This window comes from Macrobrachium rosenbergii, chromosome 46 (genome assembly GCF_040412425.1).
Source record: "Macrobrachium rosenbergii isolate ZJJX-2024 chromosome 46, ASM4041242v1, whole genome shotgun sequence".
NCBI lineage: Eukaryota > Metazoa > Arthropoda > Malacostraca > Decapoda > Palaemonidae > Macrobrachium > Macrobrachium rosenbergii.
The window spans coordinates 10,823,664-10,847,410 of record NC_089786.1 but is presented as its reverse complement, the minus strand read 5'-3'; the positions used below and the strand labels follow the sequence as shown (position 1 = coordinate 10,847,410).

Genomic DNA, 23,747 nt, shown 5'->3' with positions numbered 1-23,747 from the left:
CTTGTCAGAACAAGTTTTATTTCTATCTATACATGGTCTCCATTTTCTCTTTCTTCCTGACTGTTCATTCTCTTCCATACATTAATTCATTTCAACTTTTCAACACCCATAGCCCTTTGGAAAACTTCTGCCTTGTCCGTCCATCATTCAAAACCCAGCCTCCGAGTCACTTATAATGAAGGACAGGTCATAGAAATGTTTATTTTTGTCATTTTGACCTTTAAATTTGTTTAACATTCTAGCACAAACTACTCATCTTTAAAATATTACCAAAATCAGCGTCCCGCTTTGAAATATAACCTCACAGACAGCGATCAATAAAAATACTTGAGAAATTTCTTGACTTTTTGACAGATGTAATTTCCAAACGTCAGCTGAGAGAAAGCGTTAAGATAAAATCCTCTCAGACGGTCATATAAAACTCATGATATATATAAACTGCTATTTTAGCACAATGATAAACCAATACAGATTTGAAACAACTAGCAAAGGTCAGCCTGACTGCTCAGCTGAACATTCCGAAGGTTTACAAAGTGATTAACCCTTTAACTTTTCTTGTAGCTCTTGGTCTGGTGAAACTACCTGAAGTGTAATCTTGTAGTACTAGATTTCTAAACAACGGGTAGCAGTTCCTCACTCCATCACAGTTTAAAAGGTTTATGGGAACAAAATAATTTGGCTCTGCAAATACTCTCTAGTATTTTAAAGGCAGGATTTACCGCGTCCCGTCTTTTAAAAGGATTCTAAAAGTCGTTGTCCATGCCTAACCTAACCCCCACCCCTAGCCCCTTGTGCCCTTGCCGCTTGTGAGTTAACACCTACGAGAAACTCTATAACCTTTCAAAAATGTCAATTTGTTAAGCAGTTTCATTCCTAATTACAATCACACTTACCAAATGTTCAGGTGCATGTCTTGGAGATTTCCTGTTACTGTGACTATCTTTGACTGTTGTCCGGGGATTACATTCCTCATTGCTGCTGTTAGTTTTAGCCAGCTAAATGCTGGCACGGTTAACTGTCAAAAAAAAAAAACATTGCAATTCAAATAACTATTTTCACAATAAGGTTGGCAACCAACTTAAAAGTAACGACCATGACTCTTTCTACAATATTAGCTGAAGTTATTTAGTCTACGTACAGTATATTATAGGTAATAACATCTTTATCTAAGGTCAATTAATGAGTGCAAATCTTCAGTAAAAGTACAAAGGCGTCTATGAAACTCATTCCCGAACATCCGCAAGTGTCTTGTGATCCCGTAGCCACTTGATATGATCGGTGGAACTCCGTGACTTAATAATTTTTAAGGTAAAACCGACGGTCAGTCTTACGGAAGACTTACCGCAAGGGCAAAAATCAAGATTGGACAGGGATATACAACGCAAGGACTCGAAAAACTTCAAGATAAACCTTTACAATACCCGATGAACCACAAACAAACTGATTTTACCTTTGCCCCAGAAAAAACTCTATGGATCACTAACAAGAGATTGCAGATTTTCGTGTTTTTCTTTTGATTAATAATATGGAAAATTTATTACTGATTTCATTCCATTTAGATATTTTCCTTTTCACTATTTCACAAAGTTTATTAACCCATTAAGAAACAAATTTCGTGATTACAAAGCGCAGATTCATGGCTGCCGTGTACTGCGAAGATCACATTTTGAGGTAGCTGTGAGACCTAGTGTCTAGAGGATGGGATGAACTACTAAGAGCTCACAGATCGACATGATTTTGGCATATGGTGAGAAATAGCAGGACGACGACTAATGGATTAGCCCAGAAAACCCAGAGAAGACATTAAAGACCTATACTAGGAAGGAATTTAGCAGAGAAAAACTAATCTGGTCACAAGCATCATAAGATGTTCCTTACCTAAATGGACCCCTATCCAATATAAAGTTCCCTGTTTGTTATAATTTTTTTTTTTTTTTTTTTACTTTTATTTCGTTTCGTTTGGACAATTTCTACTTATCTGCCCAACTTTACACGCCAAATCTATGTGAATCTAGAAATGTGATATAGGGATCTAGTTAAACTGTACTTTACTATAATATGACAATGCACAGTAGCTCTCGGCTTAATGGATGCTCCTGGGATTTGCCCTTCTCGTAATCGGGCTGATCTGCCAGATTGACAAAAGGCCCTACAGCAGAGCCTACACTTGATTATTCAAGCTATCCCCTGGCCAAAAGTCATTCCGCATAACTCCCAACCTAAGCTAACCTGTATTTATCATTCCATTGATGTGATACATTAGTAAAAAATTTCATTTCAGATAAAATCATAATGGCAGCGTAATTAATAAGTGAAGAAGTCTCCTAAATTGATGGCTGATACGTCGAAAGGCTAATGTATGATATAAAAAAAAATGCAAAATTAAAATAAAATTCATTGGCGTACTCGAACACCATATTTTTTGGGTTTATAAGTCTCAAAGTAAATCAACCATCAGGCAGAATTCACAACCAATATACAGAAATGAGAGATGAGAATGCATGTGTACTTTTTCCAGCCTCGTACGTTCATGAAAGGAAGGCAGGCAAGTCATGTGGCTGAATGAAAAACGTTACCTATTCTTGATGCCACCAGTCTTAAAATGCAACAATCCCGTGCGTGTTTCCTGCCTGAATATCAATCTTCTTAATAATGAGAGCAAATGTTCCTAAGAAACACGTTTCATAGCATCAATTTCCAGAGCGGAAACGTTAGTTTTCATTTCTTTGGAAACAGGTGGGGACAGACCCTTGACTGGCTGAAAAACACAATCATCCCTTAGCCACTTGATGAACAGTCCTATTTCCAACAGATGTTTTGTCACCAACATCAGTAATCGTATGGAAAACGAATGAACCGAATAGCCTAAATAAATCAGTCATGTTACATATTACGAATGAATAAGAAAGTTACGAAGTGTCATAATGAATATATAAAATGTTCATAATTAAGACAATGCATAATTTCATCGTATATGGAAATTTATACGAATCTCCATCCTCAAATAAGATATTCTGTCCAAATTCACATCAGGTATTGTCAGAGTGTAGAATCAGAGTGTGTTTATTTTCGGAGTCTTTCCTATCGACTTTCTTTTAGTCCACAGGATGGACTCCATTTAATAGTCCATTACGGTTTAGAAGTGTCCTGAATAACGGGTTTCCATTGCACAACTACTTCCGAGAGGACGTGTTTTCGCCGACTTCATGAATGTGTCTGAAGTATTCCCATTTTTATAAAAGTTGGAGGGGCACTTAACGGCAGAGTTTCTATAGATTCAATACATTTTTTCAGTGGTATAATGCTGATGGCAGTCTTGAATATTTGTTTCATTACTCGTTATCTCTATCACTGTTAAGACTTACAGGAATTGAGCCTCAACGCTGGCTACATTGAGCTTATTCAGGATGAGTAACGACTCCACTGCGCCCTTAAACAAGGAACAAACACTGGTAGTGTGTCAATGGCGGTTTCCTACGTTGCCAAAACTATTTTGAATACTGCATTAAGCCGTCATGGAAGGTCACAAATACGAAGAATAAAAGGTTACAAAATCAATGGTAAATCTTTATACCTGAATTAATTGCTCTCACAATCAAAACTTTCTCTTCTCCCTAAGGGGACGGGCAGTGTAGCATATAAGTCATCAAAAATGAAACTAAATAAAATACGGACTAAATAAACTACTGGCGGGGTAACTGAAGGCACCACTTTGGAAATGCAAGTAAAAAAAAAACATGTAACTTCAGCCTGACATTTAATGACCTAAATGCTGTGCAAACCCTACAGGAACTGAGGGATGTCATTGATATTTTTCAGCCCAAACATTTAGTTGAAATTCACCAAAGAAACTTCATCTCTGTTAATAAAATGAAAGTAAACTTTGTTTGATTTGACTCATTCGTCGTAACCAGAAATAAAACAAATTGAACGTTTCCAGGTTTTTGGATATGACTATGAAAAATCAGTCGTAGTATTGTTAGTGTACAGTGTTCATCATTTCGATCTGCGCTAAACTTCACTTTAAGCGTCTAGAGAAGTTTATGCCATCCGTTTTACTCTCCCTATTCATTGTTATGACATTTTAAAGAAATAATTCCAGTAAAGAAATGCTCCTGTAAATGCCAAAACATTGAGGATCAGCTATGCAAAAAAAAAAAAAAAAAGTATATTGTCCTTTAGGGCCATTCGGAGGGGGTTGTGTGCCTGGCCTAATGCAGCACTGAAAGACCTATCTCCCTTTCAGGATTCTAAAGGGCAGTTGAAAAACTGACATTGAAGACCTTTTATTGATATTTAAGCCTTTTTATAAGTCTCACAAATACTTTGCTAGAGGCCAAAGAAACAGTCCATCAATTACATTCAGTTACGAACTGCGCACTGTGAGAATTTAAAGCCCAAATTGCTTAATTCACAAGAAACAAGGATGACTTTCCTGGAGTAAAGTCAATCAAAAATGACCTAACGTCATTTCGAAAGGAAAAGACAGCGAACCGCATTACGTACCTTTGCTTTGATTGGAATAACTGCCCATGTTGCTTGTAGGTGTAACATGCATGTCATCAGTCGCGAGAAAAAGGGGAACTAAAATGTCAGTTTTTAAATAAAAAAGTCAGTACCCTTTCAGCATAGTTAATTCCAAGAGGAACTCTGAATATTTGCGATACCAGGAATCATGTGCTCAGAAGTCTGACCTCAACTTAGAATAATCTTAAGGACGGGCTTTGCGAGTGTAACCTGAAATTTCTAAATGTGTTCCCACGTTTGGGTAAGAAAAAAAAAAAAACACCTAACCGAATAAACTTCTAACAGAAATCTTTCAGGCAATTCATCTTGTGATTTACCAGTGCTCTGAAAGCTATCTGAATAAACCTAAAGCTGTGGTATGTCACAACTAAAAGCCAAATTCAAACCATTTAGACAACCCTACTGGCGCCATGATGACACTCTAGTTGCGTCGGATCGCAACACCTTCGAACTTCCCAATTCCAGTCCCATGCTGAAAGTTATTGCATTAGCAGATCAACCACCCTGATGAAAACTGGCAGATCCTCTCTCCATCCCATTACCCACTTGCAGCTCAACCCAGTCCACAGAGCTGTATAAGGGTACTGGAGCCTAACTGAAAGTTACGGGCTTGGGGAAACAGGATCCAACCACCCTACTCCACACGGAGTCGTGAACGTGCCTATTTAAAAGGAATCTATTGTATTTCGGGTCCTGGTCGTTTCGGCCGTAAGCCATTTAGGCCTTAACATCCAAACTGGCAAATGGCCGAGTAGGTGTATATATATAATACTTTGATAACCGAGGTGTACTAAACATGGCGTCCCAAGGAGCTTCAGCCATGTCTTACGGCCTAAACTTCATATGGCCTAAAGTTGACCCGGCCTAACAGGTTCACGGCCGAAAATAATACGGCCTAATCGTCCCGAACTCTTTATTTCTACAAAGAGGGTCTTAAAAATACAATCGTACTGATGCCTGCATAAGGAGAAAAGAGGGTGTAGTGATATGTAAGATATATATTTGTGCATTTAAGTGGAAAAATCTTATATCAATGCGTAAGGAAAAGGGAAAGGTGGGCACTGATAGGTATATGAGGAAATAGCATATTAACTCGTATGAAAAAGAAAAGTGTGTACCGATATCTATATAAAAGGATAACAGCATGTAACAGCACGGAAGTTTGAGGAAGGTATATTAATTTGTACGACTCTTAGGGGAAGAAATTAGCAATACGCACGTTAAAGGGAAATCGATAAAACTGCTAAGCTCGCCGAGCAAAATGTCCATGCTACAAGCTGTTGAAATTATTATTATTGTTGTTGCTGTTATGCTAACGGCCTGTTTGCCCACTTTTAATGCTTGTGCGTTTACGTGAAAAAAAATCATAAAAAGCCAGACCATACCAGGAAAGTTTGGTGTTGCAAACAAATTCTTTATAAAAAATATCGAGGTTCCTTATCACCCTGGATTCAAGAAATTCCCCAGGGCTGTTCCTGCAAAATGTAGATCGTAAGAGTATTATAGCTTTTCAACCCATAATACTTTAAATGAATATATGAAACGCTTACATATAACCTTAAAATCGACGGAACAGCTCTGGCGTTTATGTATTTGCATTCTGTTATTGAGAAAAGCCTAGATTATTTGGAATAACATTACTCTAATTGATTATGAAACTCGTAGACCTTAATATTAAACCCCAAAAAAACTGTTTCGTTACTTTTTTCAATCGTTGAAAACCTCACTGGTCAACGTTAATTTAACATGGCACAACACACGAGAGAGAGACATGAGAGAGAGAGCTGAGTTGAGTTGAATATAGAATTTTGGCCAAAGGCCAAGCACTGGGACCTACGAGGTCATTCAACGCTGAAATGGAAATTGACAGTTAAATGGCTTGGAAGGTGTAACAGGACGAAACCTCGCAGTTGTACTGTGAATCAATTGCTAGGAGAGGGTGGGAAGTATGATGAAGAAAGATAATATGAAATTGGGTACAGTAAAAGGAACGAGGGGGTTGCAGGGCGGTTGCCAGGCACGCTGCAAAGAACACTAGTAATGCCTACAGTGCACCGTGTGAGGTTCACTGAAACCCCTACGGGGGAGAGAGAGAGATTAAATATGGTAGGTCTGGTTGGTATTTGGAACCTGGACTGGCAAATTTTACCTATCTCGAGTTTTGCCATTGTAGTTTCTCCAGCAACTATAAACGAAAATGAATAGGAATATTCAAAATAACAAGGTAATGAAGTCGACGCTGAATTTGACAACGGCTGAAACGGCAAAGGGTCTATCGGATATGACGTAACATTTCTAAAAAGTTGAAAACGCACCTCAAACGTCTAATGTAAGCGCATGCAACGTTTCAGAAAATCATTAGTGAAGGAAAAATATAAAGGCGCCGACATTACGCGATATTCCAGGTTGAATCAGTTAAAGATACGAGCAAAGCACCGGTTCAAACTTAAAGTCTTGATACAAACCATAGTTCTCATTTGAAACTATACTGATGGGAATACAACGAAAATGACTTTGCACTTACAGTGGTGATATTCCTCTATGGAAAATACGTTATTTCATTCATCTGTTTCCAATACAAAACCTTGTTTAGCTCATTACCTACGCATAAAATCCATTAGGTAAAACATGTTAAGACATCCCTCATCAATGTAACACCCTTGTAACACCTGGTTTTTTTTGTGTTTCCAAATTTTACTGAAATATAGTACAACATTTGGAAAAAGGGCCCTTACCGTTTTACACCCTATAACACTAAATGAGACAACCAAGGGGAGAGGAACGAAGGTTCGCTTATAAGTATTAACTGAATCAAGATAAATTCAAATAAAAGAAACACTTGTCGACTTCAAATGCCTAACTCAAGCTCCAACTGGATGGTGGGCGTGGCTGTAGTTTCGAGCTGTAACAAAATAGCTCTAAACAGCTGGTTACATTTGGCAAAACAATAAGTATCTAGACAAATACGAACGACAGTTCACGTTTATTGATGAGTATAAGCGTTTATACTCAAGAAAAAATAAATGAATACCAGGTATGAGAAGGGCCATAAATTCGACCTATCTTTCACTGTCAACTTACCCACTGGCAACTGTTTATAATGTTAAGAATGGATAATGAAATCACTATTCAATCTTAAACTTCGCCGTTTCTTGCCATATTTGAAAGTAAATGCAATTGATAGTATTTCCTAATAGATTTTGACTTTGAAATGCTTGAAATTTACTAACTACGACCAACCCTCACTCCTGATTAAGTGGCATCACCCAATCACTGGTCGATCTTGAAGGAGCACTGTGAATCTTCCCCACCAGAGACATGAAAGGTCCATATTGAATAAAACCTTCAGCCAGGAACTACCACCAGGTGTTACCCAGATATACTCCGAATAATTAACACAAAAGGTATATTTACTTACCGAATACTTTAAACTACAACACTGGATAAGAATCTTGAGAATGAGTGGCTTAGAAAAAAAATCGGCGATTTTCCTTCACGGGTGTCTAAAAACTGCTTTGAACAGTTAAAGGTATTCACTAAGGCTAGCCAATCATAGACCTCCACTAGGTATTCTCTAGGGCTAGCCAATCACAGACCTCCACTGTGTCCTACTCAGTATCGCCACCTCTCATTGGGCGAGATATTTTTTTTTTTTTTTTCAACGTCACCACCTTCAGTGTAAAATGGGACGTGAACTGCCATTTAAAAATACGTAAATATAGGAATAAATACTAAACATTAATGATGAGATATATCTATACGAAAAGAGAAAATGATAAAATGGGAAAAATGAGATGAAAATTATACTGAAGTCATACCAAAGGCAAGTATGTGGTACAGACAAAATCTAGACTGTACCTTGAACAACATACCTACTGTATAATTATGTGCGAACCTTTTCGATCTGAGGTGTGGGTTCCAGATTCTTGTGAACACCGGGCTACAGGGACCCATTTCAAACCACTTTTGTTAACAAACCTAAAAATCTAAAATGCAAAATAACAATAATGAATCGTGAAAATCGTTATGACACCATCTACAATGACGTGACTTTAATGGGGTGGACGTTTATATACGAGTATTAACGTATAAATGAAGAAAAATAAAATTAATACGAGATATTTACACGCAATAGTGTTGGGCCTTTAACATTCGACCTGCATTCCTGTCAACTGCATTTCCACTGCTTTGATATTCAGTGTTTTACAGAACTGATATAAAGAAATAACCCTTTAATTTGCCATGATTGAAACTAAACGCTTGCGGTGGGATTTTTAAAATACTTTTTCACCTTGCAATACTTGAAATTTACTGGCTAAAACCACTTGTAGCCCTCACAAAAGCCATCTTAACCAGATAATCACTACTCAGTCTCTAGGGAGCACTGTGAATCTTCCCCCTCAAATATAGGCCTAGCCAGGTATACTAAATTCGCCTTTAGCCAGGCAAATACCTCCAGATATTAACTAATTAACACAAAAGGGAAATTTACTTACAAAATGTTGCAGGCCACAACCACGGATAGTAATCTTGACAAATAAGCTGGAAAAATCGTCTGTTTTCCAGCGCTGCTGTCTAAGAACTGCCTAAGGACTGTCAACGGGCGAAGATATTCTCTAGACCAATCAGAGACCCCTCCATGTCCTGCTTGAGTATCGCCTTTTCTCATTGGCGCCGAGGTTTTTAAAAGCCATTTATTTTAACAAGGTTGGTACCTTCATTATCAATTGTACATACGAATTGCCCTTACAAATGCGTAAGTACGGATATGGCTTTTAAAAATTAATTAGCAGATATATCTTCGGAAAGAGGAAACGATAAAATGGTTGATTTTTTTAAAAACAAACAGGGGTCATAATAACAAAGGCAAGTAATTGGTACAACCAAAATCTACTGTCACTTAGATAGGCGTACATGCAATACCATTTCATTTTGACACTGGTTGCTATTTCATTGCACACCAAGACTACAGAAATTACTTTTAAAAGCTTAGTTTAAATTAAAACTTCACTTCTTTCCACTGCAAAATGTCATTCGTTATGCAGTATAATAATGGCAACAGTAATAAAAAATCGTGGTTTGCAAATAGTTATGACACCGCTTAAACCTTCTTAAGAGCATTCACAACTATCTTTGCATATATTAGTTACATACCTCAACAAAGTACAGGTTGTGATAGTTAAGGTAGTTATACAAACATATACAAATTACACGTACCAAATTAATAAGTTTTAGATATTACAAAACTTAATGAAAGTATCTCACTCGTTCATTTCAATATTCACGGTTAAATGAAAGTATTTCACTCGTTCATTTCAATATTCACGGTTAAATGAAAGTATCTCACTCGTTCATTTCAATATTCACGGTTGGTATATTTCTAACATTCAAATTTTTCCTAATTACCCATATTGGTACGGGCTGTCCTGATGCACGAAGACGTGTTGGCGGTATATGGGTAACTCAATCTAATTCATCATTGCCCATGGGAATTTATGATCGCACTTTATTAACAAGAAAATGACAATGGACAACAAATCTTCTTTATACACATATTTGAAAATCTAGAAAACTACGGCATATGCACACAAAGTTTTTTTTTTTTTTTTTTTTTTTTTGAGCAAAAAGCCGACAGTCTTAGTATATCAAAATTATTCTCTTGGCCTATTTAGTTTTTTTTTTTTAACATTGAAGATTACTAGTGTTTGAAACTTTAACGTAACACTCTTATTAATTATGTTCAAAGTATATCTTTCGCGTAATACTACCGTAGTTCATCAATATATCATTATTTCCATATATGTAAGTCTGCCTTCTATAAGATTACCCAAGAACTTAAATTTTTTATATTTTTAATTTAAATTTTTTAAAAATTGTGTTCATACAAAACTAAAGTATTTTAAGACTTACGCTACCAGAGTACCTTGGAAATGTTTCCGTCTGAATGGAGCGAAGTGCTTTCACAAACAATGATCACCCACCACGGCCCATTAGTTTGGGAACTTATATGGTGAGCCCTTTGGTAAAATAGTAAACGTGATCTGATGCTTCGGACCTACGCCACCATCAAGTTACCGGTATTCCACTGTGCCAGATAGATTCTGTGCTTCTGAACTCTTAACCTAAACTATAAGTTTGTCTGATGTATAAAAACCAGGATGAAGGGTTTGCTAAATTCGAACTTCTTGGGTATGCCGATACTAGCAACAAGGCCAGACTCTGAATAAAGAGGTCGGGGCAATCTCTGGGGTGGCTTAAAACCCAGTGCTAATGCCTTTATATAAAAATACCAGGTGTGGTGCAATTGTCGTACTGTTGTGCTTTATTATTAACAAAATGGCTTTACAGACATATATCTAACCCACTGAACAAAATCATTTTTCAATTTTTGACTACTAATTGTAAAAACAAAAAGGTTACCAAAAGAGAGGATTACTTCGACTTTTATTAAGCTTCTTAACAAAATTACTTTTTGTACCCACAGCTTGACCTTCTACCACGGGCTCTCTCGAACTTCCTGCCCTTGCTGCGGACGTATGGCTTAGCGTGACTGTGAGGCAAACCTGGAGCACGACCGAAGTGCTTGACAGCTTCTCTAGCCTTACGGCGACCTGCAAGAAAAAATTAATACCTGTATGATTTTGTTTTCACAAGCATATCATTGCAAACTGCTGTTGGAATGTAATAGTTGTAACACCATCCCCTTTGAACGACTATACTTCTAATAGGAGAGCCATTTTTATCACTTATCAGAACAACAACCACTGCAAATTTTAATTTTGCTTTAGTTTGCTTTGACCTTACAGTAGTAGAATATGAATTTGTCTTTTCAGCAATGAATTTCATTTTACAGGGGTCAGGAAGGCCAACCATCTGTAATGTAAACTGTAACTGCTACTAAAACATTGTACTGCTGAACCTCTGCTAACAAATTGCAGTTTTAAAAAAAAAAAAAAAAAAAAAAAATTGAGGGCCCCCCTTTTTTTTAGTACTTCAGAACTTAAAAAAACTTGTCCCCCCCCAATCACCCCAAGTAACTATGGACTAAGGTACCCATTGCTACAACAACAAAATGTATACTGAAAATTCAGCTTATTACATTATACTGTTTAATACTCATCCTTTCTCGGCATACTTCTTGTTGGTCTACTATGGGCGTTATGTTATTTAACCATATAATTTTAGAAAAGAACTGGATAAAAAAAAAAAAAAAAATTTGAAGGAGAAATCTTGACGGAACCTTCTACCTAGCCTGTGGCAATGGAGCAAAGAAAATTCTGATGCTTGAAAGGAAAATGCTTGTGAATTTTCATTTTTTAATGAAGAGCCAGTCAAATATCGTGACAGTCAAAGTTCTAATAGCATAAGGCCAAAAATGTAAGAACTTTTGCAAAGGCAAGAATAATTATCGCAGACTCCTACTGACGTGCAAGAACATATAAAGGCTACTGTTATCCTCATTATTAAAGTGCATCAAGTTTTGATAATTCAACCTTAAAATATGTTTACATATGTTAAAAGGCAAGAGAAAAATTCAAAATATATAACACTATATATGATTACAAAATATTTGGCAAAAATTGATTACAGGATAAAGGATTCAACTTGAAAAAAAGTCTTACATTTCTCAGCTATTGGTATATTCAATGTTGACTCACACTGATGCACTTTGGCTACAAATATGTATCTATTCGTTATAAGTATGACCACAAAACTTACTTTTTATTTTTATTATATACCCTTTGACAGAGAATAAGAATGTAATATAGAATTTAGGCAAGGCCAAGCACTGGGACCTATAAGGTGATTCAGCACAGGACAGGAAATTGATAGCATGGTGGTTTGCAAGATGTAACAGGAAGAAAACCTCACAGTTGCACAATGAATCAACTATTAGGAGCAGGTGAAAAGTCAGATGGAATAAAGAGAATGTGAATGGAGGTAGAGCAAAAGGAATGAAAAAGGTGTATACCTTTTGATGCACCTGAGTAGCTTGAATTCTGTTACTGATTTTTCCAGCTGTTCAATTATTTGCCATCAGGGACACAAGCTACATTTAACCTTGCCCACATAGCTTACCTGCCAAATTTGACAGGTAACCCTAGACCTGTCATCCAAATTCAATACTCATTTATCAAACTTAATTGCAACAACAGTCTACTTTCCTGTCTGAAAACACATTACTGTAGGGAAATGAAAAAAAAAAATAACCAGACCACTGACATAATCCTAGTTCTCACAGGGGGCTGGCCACTTTGAGGATGACACAGAAACATGTCACATTACATATTTCATATTTTCCATAATGTCAGAATATAAAAATGAAAAACTGATCTGCAAAAGCTGGGAAACAACATAACCTAGATGGTTAAATAAGCTAGGTATACCTCAGTTTAACCAGACCACTGAGCTGATTAACAGATCTAGGGCTGGCTTGAAGGATTAGATTTATGTGGCTAAGAACCAATTGGTTACCTAGCAACAGGACCTAGAGCTTATCGCAGAATCCAAACCTCATTATAACAAGAAATGAATTTCTATCACCATAAGAAAATTTCTCCAGTTCTTCATTGGTTGGTCAGAGACTTGAACGCGGGCCCAGCAGTGCTAGCCAAGAATGATACCAACCCATCCAAAAAGGAACTAACCTAGATGGTAACTCCTGATTTCACAAATGATTCAAATCTTCCAAACTTGTCTTCATGAGCTGCAGCTACCACAGCTGCCTAATTCCTCCACACATGTCCAAAACAATTTCAATCTTTAAAACCTTATTATTGTGGTTTCAAGACAACATAACAGTTCTATCATATTACCTTGGATGAGGACAGTGTTCTTGCCTAAGGGAGCACGACGGGCCAATACATCGAAGGTGATAATTTCTCCACCAGCCTTCTCAATTCTGGCACGAGCCCTGGCAGTCACTCGCAAAGCACATACCTTTGGAATAAACATGAGGAATATCATCATATTTTGCAACATTATTTTGATGCTAACAAGTACAGGAAATCCATCTGTAAATTGTACCCAAATTAGTTATACCAGATTCTGAAAAATCACAATATCTTTAATTTCCAAAGTAACAAATTACTGTACTAAAGGGTTCAATGACTGCCCACTTATGATTTGTAATACAGTAGTTTTATGTTACTTTTGGAAAAGGAAAAATATTTCATGTAGTACTGAAGTAGTTTTCCTTTCACCCGCATATCACATGGGCCAAACAAGTCATGCAAAGTACATCATGAACTTACAGTTAGCTTGGGAACTGTGAACAGTCGAAGATCATCAGTGATAGTTCCCACAACAACGAAGATTCGCCCTTCACGGCGTGGCTTCTTAGAATGACCTACCAGGCGAGCCAACGACAACTGGGGCCTGTTAATTTTGGACATGAAGAGACGCTTCAAAATAATCTTGTTGAACTTTGCGTCTGTTCGGCGAGCCAAAAAGCGATAGAGCTGAAAAACAAAAAACAGTAAACTGTATTTGAAAGTAAAAACAAACAAAATTGACATATATATATGATCCTACATGTATTATATAGCTAAAACTCCAAAATAAGCCATACAACCTATTTCATCTACACTAAAATTAAGCCTTAAACAAACCCTTTACAATACAGAGACAAGGTTATGACAGACTACATATTCTTTGGAGATTATCACCACCTGCTCAACGTCAATTAGAGGGCTCTTGATTTTTTTTTTTTTGTGTTCTATATTAATTCTAATTTTTAGCATTACTAATAGCTCATAATTACTAATATGTTTCCTAGGATGAGTGCATAATTGACAAAAAAAAAATTGTCAACAAACAAACATGGTGTAAAATAAAAGTGCTTGCCCTTACAGATGGAACAAAGATGTTGGTAAGGATACTTATGAAATTTATCCTAACACTAATTCTACTAAGTAAGAATAATGTGGCAGTAACAACAGTAAACAGGATGACAGCAGGTTCATTAAAATCATCTAGTACAAAATTTTCCAACCAACATAAATCTGAATAATGCATTATATTAAGCAGTACCGCTGCTAATCTACTTTCAATCTTTCTAAACTGCCTTTTGCACTGATAATAAAGTTCTAATATAATCTTTCATTTACTGACATTAATTCCCGTCTCTCTTTCATCCTTCATTTTCTAGCATATCTCCTCCAGTTTATAGCTTGTGGTTAATTTCCTCCAATTATTTCATAAATCCTTCCATTCCTCAAGCATCACCTGTGACATTACTAGTCTTCAAGTATAGGCTATATTACAGTATTGGGTATCTGCTCACATCTGATGAGTCAAGGGGACTATAATACAGTATTCTAATCTCTGTTGACTTTATTTATCTCTGACAAGTACCAGATGACTATCTGCCAAAAAACAAGGCCTTTTATGCTACACATTTTATTACAAATCTTTCTGCTGTATTTTCCATTCTTTGATTCTTTTATCAGTTTAAAATGTCCAAATTACATTTTCTAAATGTAGTTTTGTACTGCCTCCCCCAAATGCAATATTTCTTTTACTTTCCATAATTACATCAACTACTTTCAGATGAACCCTATATTCCTTTGTTACTCCTCAAGTCTCATTTCACCAAGAACAGTGCCTGTATTATGCTTTCCTAAATTCATGACTACTACAAGTTTTTTTCCTTAAAACTTCTTTCATTACCTCTGTACTTAATGTATGGCTGACAACAGTTTAATACAGGGTTACTGACTTTTACAATGAAAATTTTGTATGCTTGAATAAGAATCTTGTATAGAATATATAGAAGAGTTTTGATATACTCAAGCATTCCATTTATCCCCCGCGTATAACTGCACATGCTATGTAAAACAAGGCAGCAAAATCAAGGGATACAAACACTTACAGATAACTGAAAAAGTAAATCACTAATGGATAATATAAAAATCAAATGGAAGCATATTCAAGGATCTGAATCCCACAAAAAATAAATTTAATTTTTCAAATTTTAAATTGAAGTGATGTGTCTGCTTTAAAACAAAAAATTCTGCAATCTACCAGATTATAAGAGAGAATTGTTGATGGTGATGACCACAATGATTACAACAGGAAGAAAACAAAAAATAAACAAAAAATAAATAAAAAACAATCCCCCCTCCCCCTAGGGTCACACCTGAATTAATCTGGGGTAGGTTACAATATTCAGAATCCTGGGCCAAAAACAAGTATACACCTACTAAAGGAATAGCTACAATAGGAATACTGTACTCACTTTTTCACCCTCATAGCTGTTAATTACTAATCAAGAATTACAATGGTTATGAGGCAATATGAAGATCAAAATACTTTCATACATGAAGTACTGTACCTTTCAATTTTTCCATCCTAATTTCAATTATTGTTACTATTTTTAAACGAACAATTAGCTAATTTTTTTTGCCACTTGCACCTGCTGGGTTTTATATATCATTGATGTTACTAGTTAAAAGGTTGCAATGGAGGCATCATCGTATGTTCCATGGTCCAGCAAGTGATGGAAATGACAGGTACTTTGTAATTTATGCCTTTGTTTATTTCTTCTCCTAACCATTAACGTATATTTTACCTTCATGCCTTATCTCATTAATGAATTGTACCAAAAGTTGTTTATTGTCAGGGATTTAATAATCTTGTTTCTCATGGGGTTCATATGGAATTCATGGACCGGATATGAAGGAATTGTATCCAACTACAGTAGCTGTTTGAAAGACTATAAAATGAGGAAGCATAGCCTGATGATTATCACTAAAGGTATACCAAAGGCATTAAGCAAAGTGATTTAACTGAAGGTGTTAATTATACAGGCACTGCACTTCAATATACTGTGCTGTAAAAAGGCCGAAACAAATGATAAGAAGTTCAAGAGGTAAACAAGCTGTCTAGTTTTAGAAAAAGTTGGAGTTGTACTGATCATACATAGGAATTTTAAAATCCCGAGATGGCTCTTGTTCATTATGAGGAGGTTTCAAGTCACTACAGGACAGTATTTCCATAAATGTACAAAGCTAATAGAAATTAGCTGTGAACAAAGTAGATGGAATTTTGATGTTAATGGATTCTTTGCGTGCGAATTTATAATAGAGGGGTGCTACAGGGGATATAAACTTTTCCATGGATTTTACATAAAAAGTGGTTAGAGATGGAAAAGGTTTAGACTAGAGAAGCAATAGAAAACTTGATACACTTAGAATACACAGATGGTGCCATTTGAATCAACAGAACACAGGTGTACAAAGCTTGCATGACAGAATGCCTAAATTATCTAGAGATGACACAAGATGAAACTTAAAATGGATGCAATGAGAAAAGAGTATGCACAATAGGATGATATACCACAAGCTGGAAAGGGTATAGACAAGACATAAAAGCCTTATTCTTTAATATTTAGAAAAAGCTAATCACTGATCAAATTGAAATTCATAGTCATGTCTATCCATAAGGAGGCTGAATAATATTTTAAATTTAAGACTGACATTGCCTAAGAAAGTAAGATTATACACTAATCTAAGATCTGGATTCCTATAAGAAAAAGAATCTTGGTGTAACAACGAATCTACAATATTTTGTCCAGTAGTATTAGAAGTCACATGGCAGGATAGTAAGAAATACTACGCTGGAAATTTCCAAAGTAACTTATAACTATTCTTTGTACTACCCAAGGGAGAATATAATAGTATGCTGCAAGATGAGGAAAGATGTGGGTGGCTGAACTGCACAGACAACCTCTGCACTGAGCTGCTGGAAGAGGTGATCATTCACCATCACCAAAAAAAGGAGAATGGCAGGAAATTCAAATAGTTGCACAGTACTATATTATTATAAAAAGTAACTGTAGTGAAATGTACAGTATGAACCGAAGCTAAAGACTGAAAAGCACAGTACAAAAAGGAGCCACAGCAAGAGTGAAGCGCACTCCCAAGTTTATTGCATAGTGCAAGTGCCAATTATTCTAAGTGACACACAAAAATACTTGACCATTGTTAACAACACACTTCACCTAATGAACTGGATGACAGCTACAATGCAGCCTTTGCACCAAATTGTACACATGCATAAACATTATCTTTGTTAATGGTTCTGCCATTTTTACTTCTTGCACATAATCATGCTATAAATTCAGAATCGCAATACTAACTAATCAAATGCCAATCTGTGTACTGTAACATCTATTGACTAATGAGAGAGATGAATAATTTGGTTAAATCATCCCTTTTAGTTTTCTCTTGGCCAAATGCCTCTCTCAACCTCTATACTGATGCTCAGGGTGTGATGATTAATAATATTATGCCCAACAAGCGAGACTGTACTGTGTAATGGTGTTCAAATATAAAAAGAAAAAATTAGCTACTTTCTTAATATTATATTGAAGATGGAAGATGACTGCAATTCCAAAATGGCATATTAGATAATCACCAGAACTTTTTAGAACAGTGTATGTCACGTTGCATAATGGTAACTAATAAATGTTAAAACAGTTCTTAGCTGCTGAGTTACAATAAAACTATTTTTCAACAGGAAAATGTACTAAAATTTTTCCCTAAGAGTACCATCTGATAAAGGCCTTTCGTGTAGGTTGAATAGCATATCAAGAATTTACAGTATAGTATACTATCTGAAAAATAAAGTAGCAAATTCATCCTGATATTTGATGGAGGCACTAATGATTAGCAATATGGCTACAGTAAAACTATGTATGCAATGTGGTGGTGTCACCACATACATGAAGTTATATTATTAGGTTAGCCCTGGGCACAAGTTATTGCAGACTTGAAAGTTCAAGTGTACAAGCCAGGGCCTCAGTTATGCCTTGCAAAGTACACTATATCGTTTTATTTATTGAGAAAATAAGTTTCTGTTGCGTCAAGATCACTGGTTGAAATTTGATGTCCAGGTTGCTTCTCAACTCCACACCTAATATTGCAAACTAAACTAACCTAGGGCACAGGGCAGGCCCAGGAGGACTGTCTTGCCCCTGGACCCTCCATCTAACATAACCCTAGTGTCACTTTGAAAATGTTAATCTCAACCTGAACTCACATACATATCATAGGGATGTGAGATACACAACTGTATTTCTTTTTTTATTTATTGCTACTTAAAAATCCAGTTTCCCACAACTGTGGTTCTAAATACCATTCAATTTGTGGGATCCAATATTGCTACCACCATTAACTTGCTACTGAAGTAAACATCAGATTACATTCAACAAAGGAAAACACTTCATGTGAAATTTTCATTTCAGTTAAAAAAAAAAAATAAAAAGGTGAAGCCAGTTGTATAGGGCAATGCCTGAATTCCAAAATTCCACTTGATTGGTGAAAACAGAACAAAAGCACCAATCAGGTTACATACCCTCCATATACCCATACTTTGAAATGAAAATAAGACATTTAAGGGCTGTACGCAAAGGGGACACGGCTTAACGGGATGGGGGCTCCCCAGGTAAGGGCACTGTGTCCTAGGTTAGGTAAAGGTAGGTCTAGTTACGTCATATTTCCTCTGAAATGCCTACTATTTATGGGGTAACCTAGGCATGACAATGTGACTTTCTGCACTGGCTCTGATATTCAAACACATTAGCCATCCTACACCACATGAGAGAGAGAGAGAGAGAGAGAGAGAGAGAGAGAGAGAGAGAGAGAGAGAGAGAATCATTCCAAAGGTTTGCTTTTGATCGTCTGCCATCTCAAGTATGTCTTGATATGACTTCCTACAGTCTTCAACAAGATGTAGCCAGTGCCAGACCACATGTCCAAAATGAAACTTACAACAAATAGCCTACATGCATACTCTTTGGTCAAGCTTGGTGAACACTGGGGCAAGGCATGTAAATAATTTGATGTATAATGCAAGTTTAGAGGTTAGGTCATGGACATATGATTAGGTTAGTATTTTGTGTAAGTGTAAGCTTAAAATGAACAGCCAACATACACATGCTTGCGTAAAGTTTACGTGGTCCCTAATTACTTCATTCTGAAGTAGTTTCATAAAAAAAAAAAAATTTTGCAGGTCTCTGGAATGTGATGCTGAAACTGAACCAACTGCCCTACAACAGTATACCAATCATTGTTCCTGTTTAAAGTCTCTAAACCTACAGCTCACCACCCAGTTACTGGAAAGCCTAGCCTAGACAAGATTTCATCCCTATCGTGAATTAAGCCAGTTATCAGTTTTCTGATTTACCCCTGTATATTTCATGCTGTTCATTTGGCTTTTCATGTGGCAAACCTTTCATTTGTGTTCATTAACAACACCTAGGCTAGCCCAAGTTACAGGAGCACCAATATGCAGTAAATGTGCCTCGCTGTCGAACTTCTCAGTTCCAGAGGTCCTTTATTACTCACGGCGTTGGACTGTGGAACCTCCTCCCACAGTATGTCATGCAATTGGAACTTCAGAGGTTCAAGCGAAAATGCAACACATAACCACCCTAACACTTTTCGGTAATTCTATGGCAATTGACGTTTTCCTATGTTATTTTACTTGCTTTACAAGAAATTAAAGTCATATTCTGTTGGCCGGCTGTAATTAAACTGTAATTGACCTTTGAAGACTACACTACTGACAGAGCAGATCTAAGCCGGCATTCTGCAATGAGGCCCCCACCCCCCCCTCCAGAGCTAATATGGCAAAATTGTAACCAGTAAACACCCCTAAAAATACCAACCTGACGTATCGTAGGGGTGTTTACTGGTTACAATTTTGCCTTATTAGCTATGGAGGGGGGTGGTGGGCTTGCCGCAAGATGCCAGCTTAGGCCTACCCCGCTTTAGGTAATTAAAGTCATGTAGTCTTCAAAGGTCAGTTACAGTTCAGTTACAGCTGGCCGACAAAATATTACTTTAAATTCTTGTAAAGCAAGTAAAATAACATAGAAAAACGTCAATTGCCATAGTCTAATTGGTTATTTTTCGTTAGACTCCAGCCACCTCCCGCTTTATAATTTATATTTTTCTTGGGTAAATCACATCAAAACAAAAAATTTCTTCTCAATACATAACCTTCGCAAATGCCTAATAGCAGAGAAAAATAAGGACTTGTAAGGTAAGACAGTACCAGCCCCCGGCCCCCTCCATAACTAATACGGCAAAATTGTAACCAGTAAACACCCCTAGTTTACGTTAGGTTGGTATTTTTAGGTTCTTTTACTACCTTATCATTTCCTGGCCATTTCTGCATGAAAAATCCAAAATGGTATTTCATGCAAAAATGGCTAGCTGGCACCTTTGGAAATGGCTGGCTGGAGTCTTCCGAAAAATTACCGTCTAATTCACCGCGGACAGCCGGCTTAGAATTACCCACTTTTCTCCTTGCATTTTCATACATTTTCATCTATTTACTTTTTTCATTAAGTGGTATCGCTTCTTTTGGGTGCCTTTGGCTAAGCAGTGTTTCTAAGTATTAGCTCTGCATGAACTGTATGGAACGGTTCCGTGAATAAGAGACATTCGGGAGCCACACGCTCAAGAAGGGACTGGCTAAAGTAATCTAAAATAAAAGGAACCTTACTAACCTAACCTAATCTAGTAAGTCATGCTACTTAACCAGGAGCCAACAAACCGCCCCCCCAAAAACCCCCGGGTGAAAGAAACCGACTTTTACCAAAGTTCCCCTACAGCGTAACACTGGGCATGCACGACAGCAAAACTATAACCAGTTCTAGTGACATAAAATAACAGTAAATTCTTGATGGTAAAAACCAAAATACTATAGAAAAGTTAATAACCAAATTACTATAGAAAAGTCAATTCCCAAGGTAATACCCGACGCGAAGCTAATACCTAGTTCTAACTAATCACAGTATAAAATATGCTCACGGAGTTTCATATACCTGTTTTAAGAGGAGTATCAGTGTATAGTTAAATAGTAAACAATAGTGGAAACTAAGTGTGGTCTTAAACCATGACTCGGCATGCAGCGTATCGGCAATGTTGGTCGTCTCAGCACCGTCGAGGCATAACAGATTCCATATGTTAACACCAATAAATTAAAACTGTTTTCACAATTTTGTGACATAAAACCCACATGCAACTGTAAATGACCTCCAAACACTACAAGAAAATAACGCGTGACACTAACCTTCACCAAAAGCCTCAGGTAAATATCCTGAGACTTAGGGGCCCGCCTGACGACTTTCCGGTCGTGTTTATGATTTATATCCTTTCCCTGAAAATAATCGAAACCATTAGTGATGCACTGCGGTAGCATAAGAATCTCGTGTCAACAGAATTATCACATTCGATATACGATGATCGATATACACGAAGATTAAAATTTTCAAAGTCACCAGACATCATACCATGGCGAGTAGGGTTTCTGAAGGAAGAAGAAAGGCATTGTGGGTCTTGTGTACATCTGTTTACCCGAACACTTTTTCAATCATTTTTTAAAATTAAAATGCAGTCTAGTCTATTATATATACATTATAAAATATTAATCATATATATCCATAAGTTATTTTGTAATGATGTATTTCATACAGTCACATAATATAAAATAACGGTAAGAATACTATTTTTTAAAGATGTATATATTACTCTTCTTCTTCTCCAGAAAGACGTTTTACTTCGCAGCAATGAAATGACACAATGGTTCGATTGTATTGTTCCTCCTCATGGCCCTATAACTCAAAGGATTTATAAATTAAATATGTGGAATTGTTGACCATTTTCCGTACATATCATATGAAGCAAATTGCAAACGCTAAAAGAGTCAAGACAGCAATAAATATACTGCCAGTTAACGGAAGGGTCCGACCCAGATGTTGCTTCCTTGGGGGCAGGCAGTTATCTCCGAACTTGAGAAATTATTGTTTCTTCTCGGTTCGTTGATGAATATGGTAATTATCGTCTTTCTTTGGATCTCGGAGAGGATATTTTGAAGTTCGTGGAGGAAGCTGGTTTTCTTGAATTTATATTTACCATTTTATCAATTTCTTGGAAATTTTATGTTTTTCATTCCATTGAGCCCAAATTATTTATTAATGGCGATGATGACCATAGGTATTGCAATGCTGATTTGTATGAGGTCAATGAAACACCCGAAGAGAAGTCCTTAAGACTCAAGACCCAGTTCACGCCTGCCAGTCGGGTTTAAACAGGGAGTCCTTCAACTGTCCTCCTGCCCCGTGCAGCATAGCGCATGCCCGTCGCTAATAAATAATAATAATAATAATAATAATAATAATAATAATAATAATAATAATAATAATAATAATAATAATAACTGAGGAAGAGACCCAGTTCCTGCGAACAGTTAAAATTTACGATAGTTTCTTAAAGACTCATGTAAATGATAAAATTCATACATAAGAAGAAAGATATGAGAATTAAACAGATTAAATGACACCTTGGAAGAACAAGTGTACAACTGAGTATCGATTTGACCTATCGTAACTTGAGCTAATTTCACCTACCGTAACTTAACCTATACCCTAAAATAACATAATGATCCTTCCCTAGCTAGGGTATGACTACCAGTTGCAAACCACTTGGTTCCTCCATTGTGCAATCGACCCAAATACTATGCATTATGCTTAATAAAGAAATGGACATTTCAAAGCATAATTGAAGGGAAAATGTCAAAGCTGAGTTCAAGTATTACCAAAAACTACGAGATGGAACACATAGTTATCCAGGTTATGAAAAATAAAAAAAGTTAGTTATAACTTACGGTAGGTAATGAAATAAAGACGAACTAACAAAGCATACAAGGTCAAAACTTATTTTCAAATAATATTGGAACAGCACTGTAGTAGCTCAGTGATATTGCCAGCTAATTTCCACTTTATTAGTCTCAAGTAAATTCCTGCTTAAATCATTGATAGGTTTTCACTAGCATACGAAATCACTTTCCCTCTGAGCCAGGGATAGGTCTACCTGCTGAGTCATCGGTAGCCACTGCCTTTTACTCCCAGGAACAATGATAATAATTATACAAATAATATGTTTTAAAGAAAGAAAACTGTAAATGAGAGCGTACAATTTATGAAGTGTGTAGTTTTGGGAAATGAATTGCTAAAATATTTTGTTTGGAAGATATGACAAGACGAGGAAATGAAACTGAGTAAATGCAAGGGTTATGAATACTGAAGCTCACAGGCAGTTGGCAAATTCAAGGAATTTAAGAGATAAGTAGTGGAATGGAATAAATAATAAGAGTGGTTAACTTGTACACTGGAAATAAAAAGAAAACAGAGGAAAGTACTTAATAGT

General features: G+C 36.5%; 1 protein-coding gene and 1 long non-coding RNA gene across 2 annotated transcripts; both read right to left on the bottom strand.

The window, feature by feature from the left end:
- Positions 1-883: 883 nt before the first annotated feature.
- Positions 884-9,500, bottom strand: LOC136830047 (uncharacterized). The gene is made up of 3 exons (XR_010850541.1): positions 9,024-9,500; positions 8,400-8,505; positions 884-1,015 (listed from the first exon to the last, which is right to left on the bottom strand). It is a non-coding gene; the product is annotated as an uncharacterized lncRNA (long non-coding RNA).
- A 1,459-nt stretch (positions 9,501-10,959) lies between these two features.
- Positions 10,960-21,945, bottom strand: RpL18 (ribosomal protein L18). Its single transcript, XM_067089493.1, has 5 exons — positions 21,833-21,945; positions 21,613-21,699; positions 13,782-13,988; positions 13,344-13,467; positions 10,960-11,138 (listed from the first exon to the last, which is right to left on the bottom strand). The coding sequence occupies exons 1-5, from the start codon at positions 21,833-21,835 to the stop codon at positions 10,993-10,995; spliced, it is 567 nt and encodes a 188-aa protein (XP_066945594.1). The 5' UTR covers positions 21,836-21,945; the 3' UTR covers positions 10,960-10,992.
- Positions 21,946-23,747: the final 1,802 nt, after the last annotated feature.

What these genes read in the sequence shown, in the direction of transcription:
- RpL18 (XM_067089493.1), bottom strand. An exon ending in TCACAGTTCCCAAGCTAACT is followed by an intron (nt 13,468 to 13,781) that starts GTAAGTTCATGA and finishes TTTATTCCAAAG; the next exon opens with GTATGTGCTTTGCGAGTGAC. An exon ending in GAACACTGTCCTCATCCAAG is followed by an intron (nt 11,139 to 13,343) that starts GTAATATGATAG and finishes TTTTTCTTGCAG; the next exon opens with GTCGCCGTAAGGCTAGAGAA.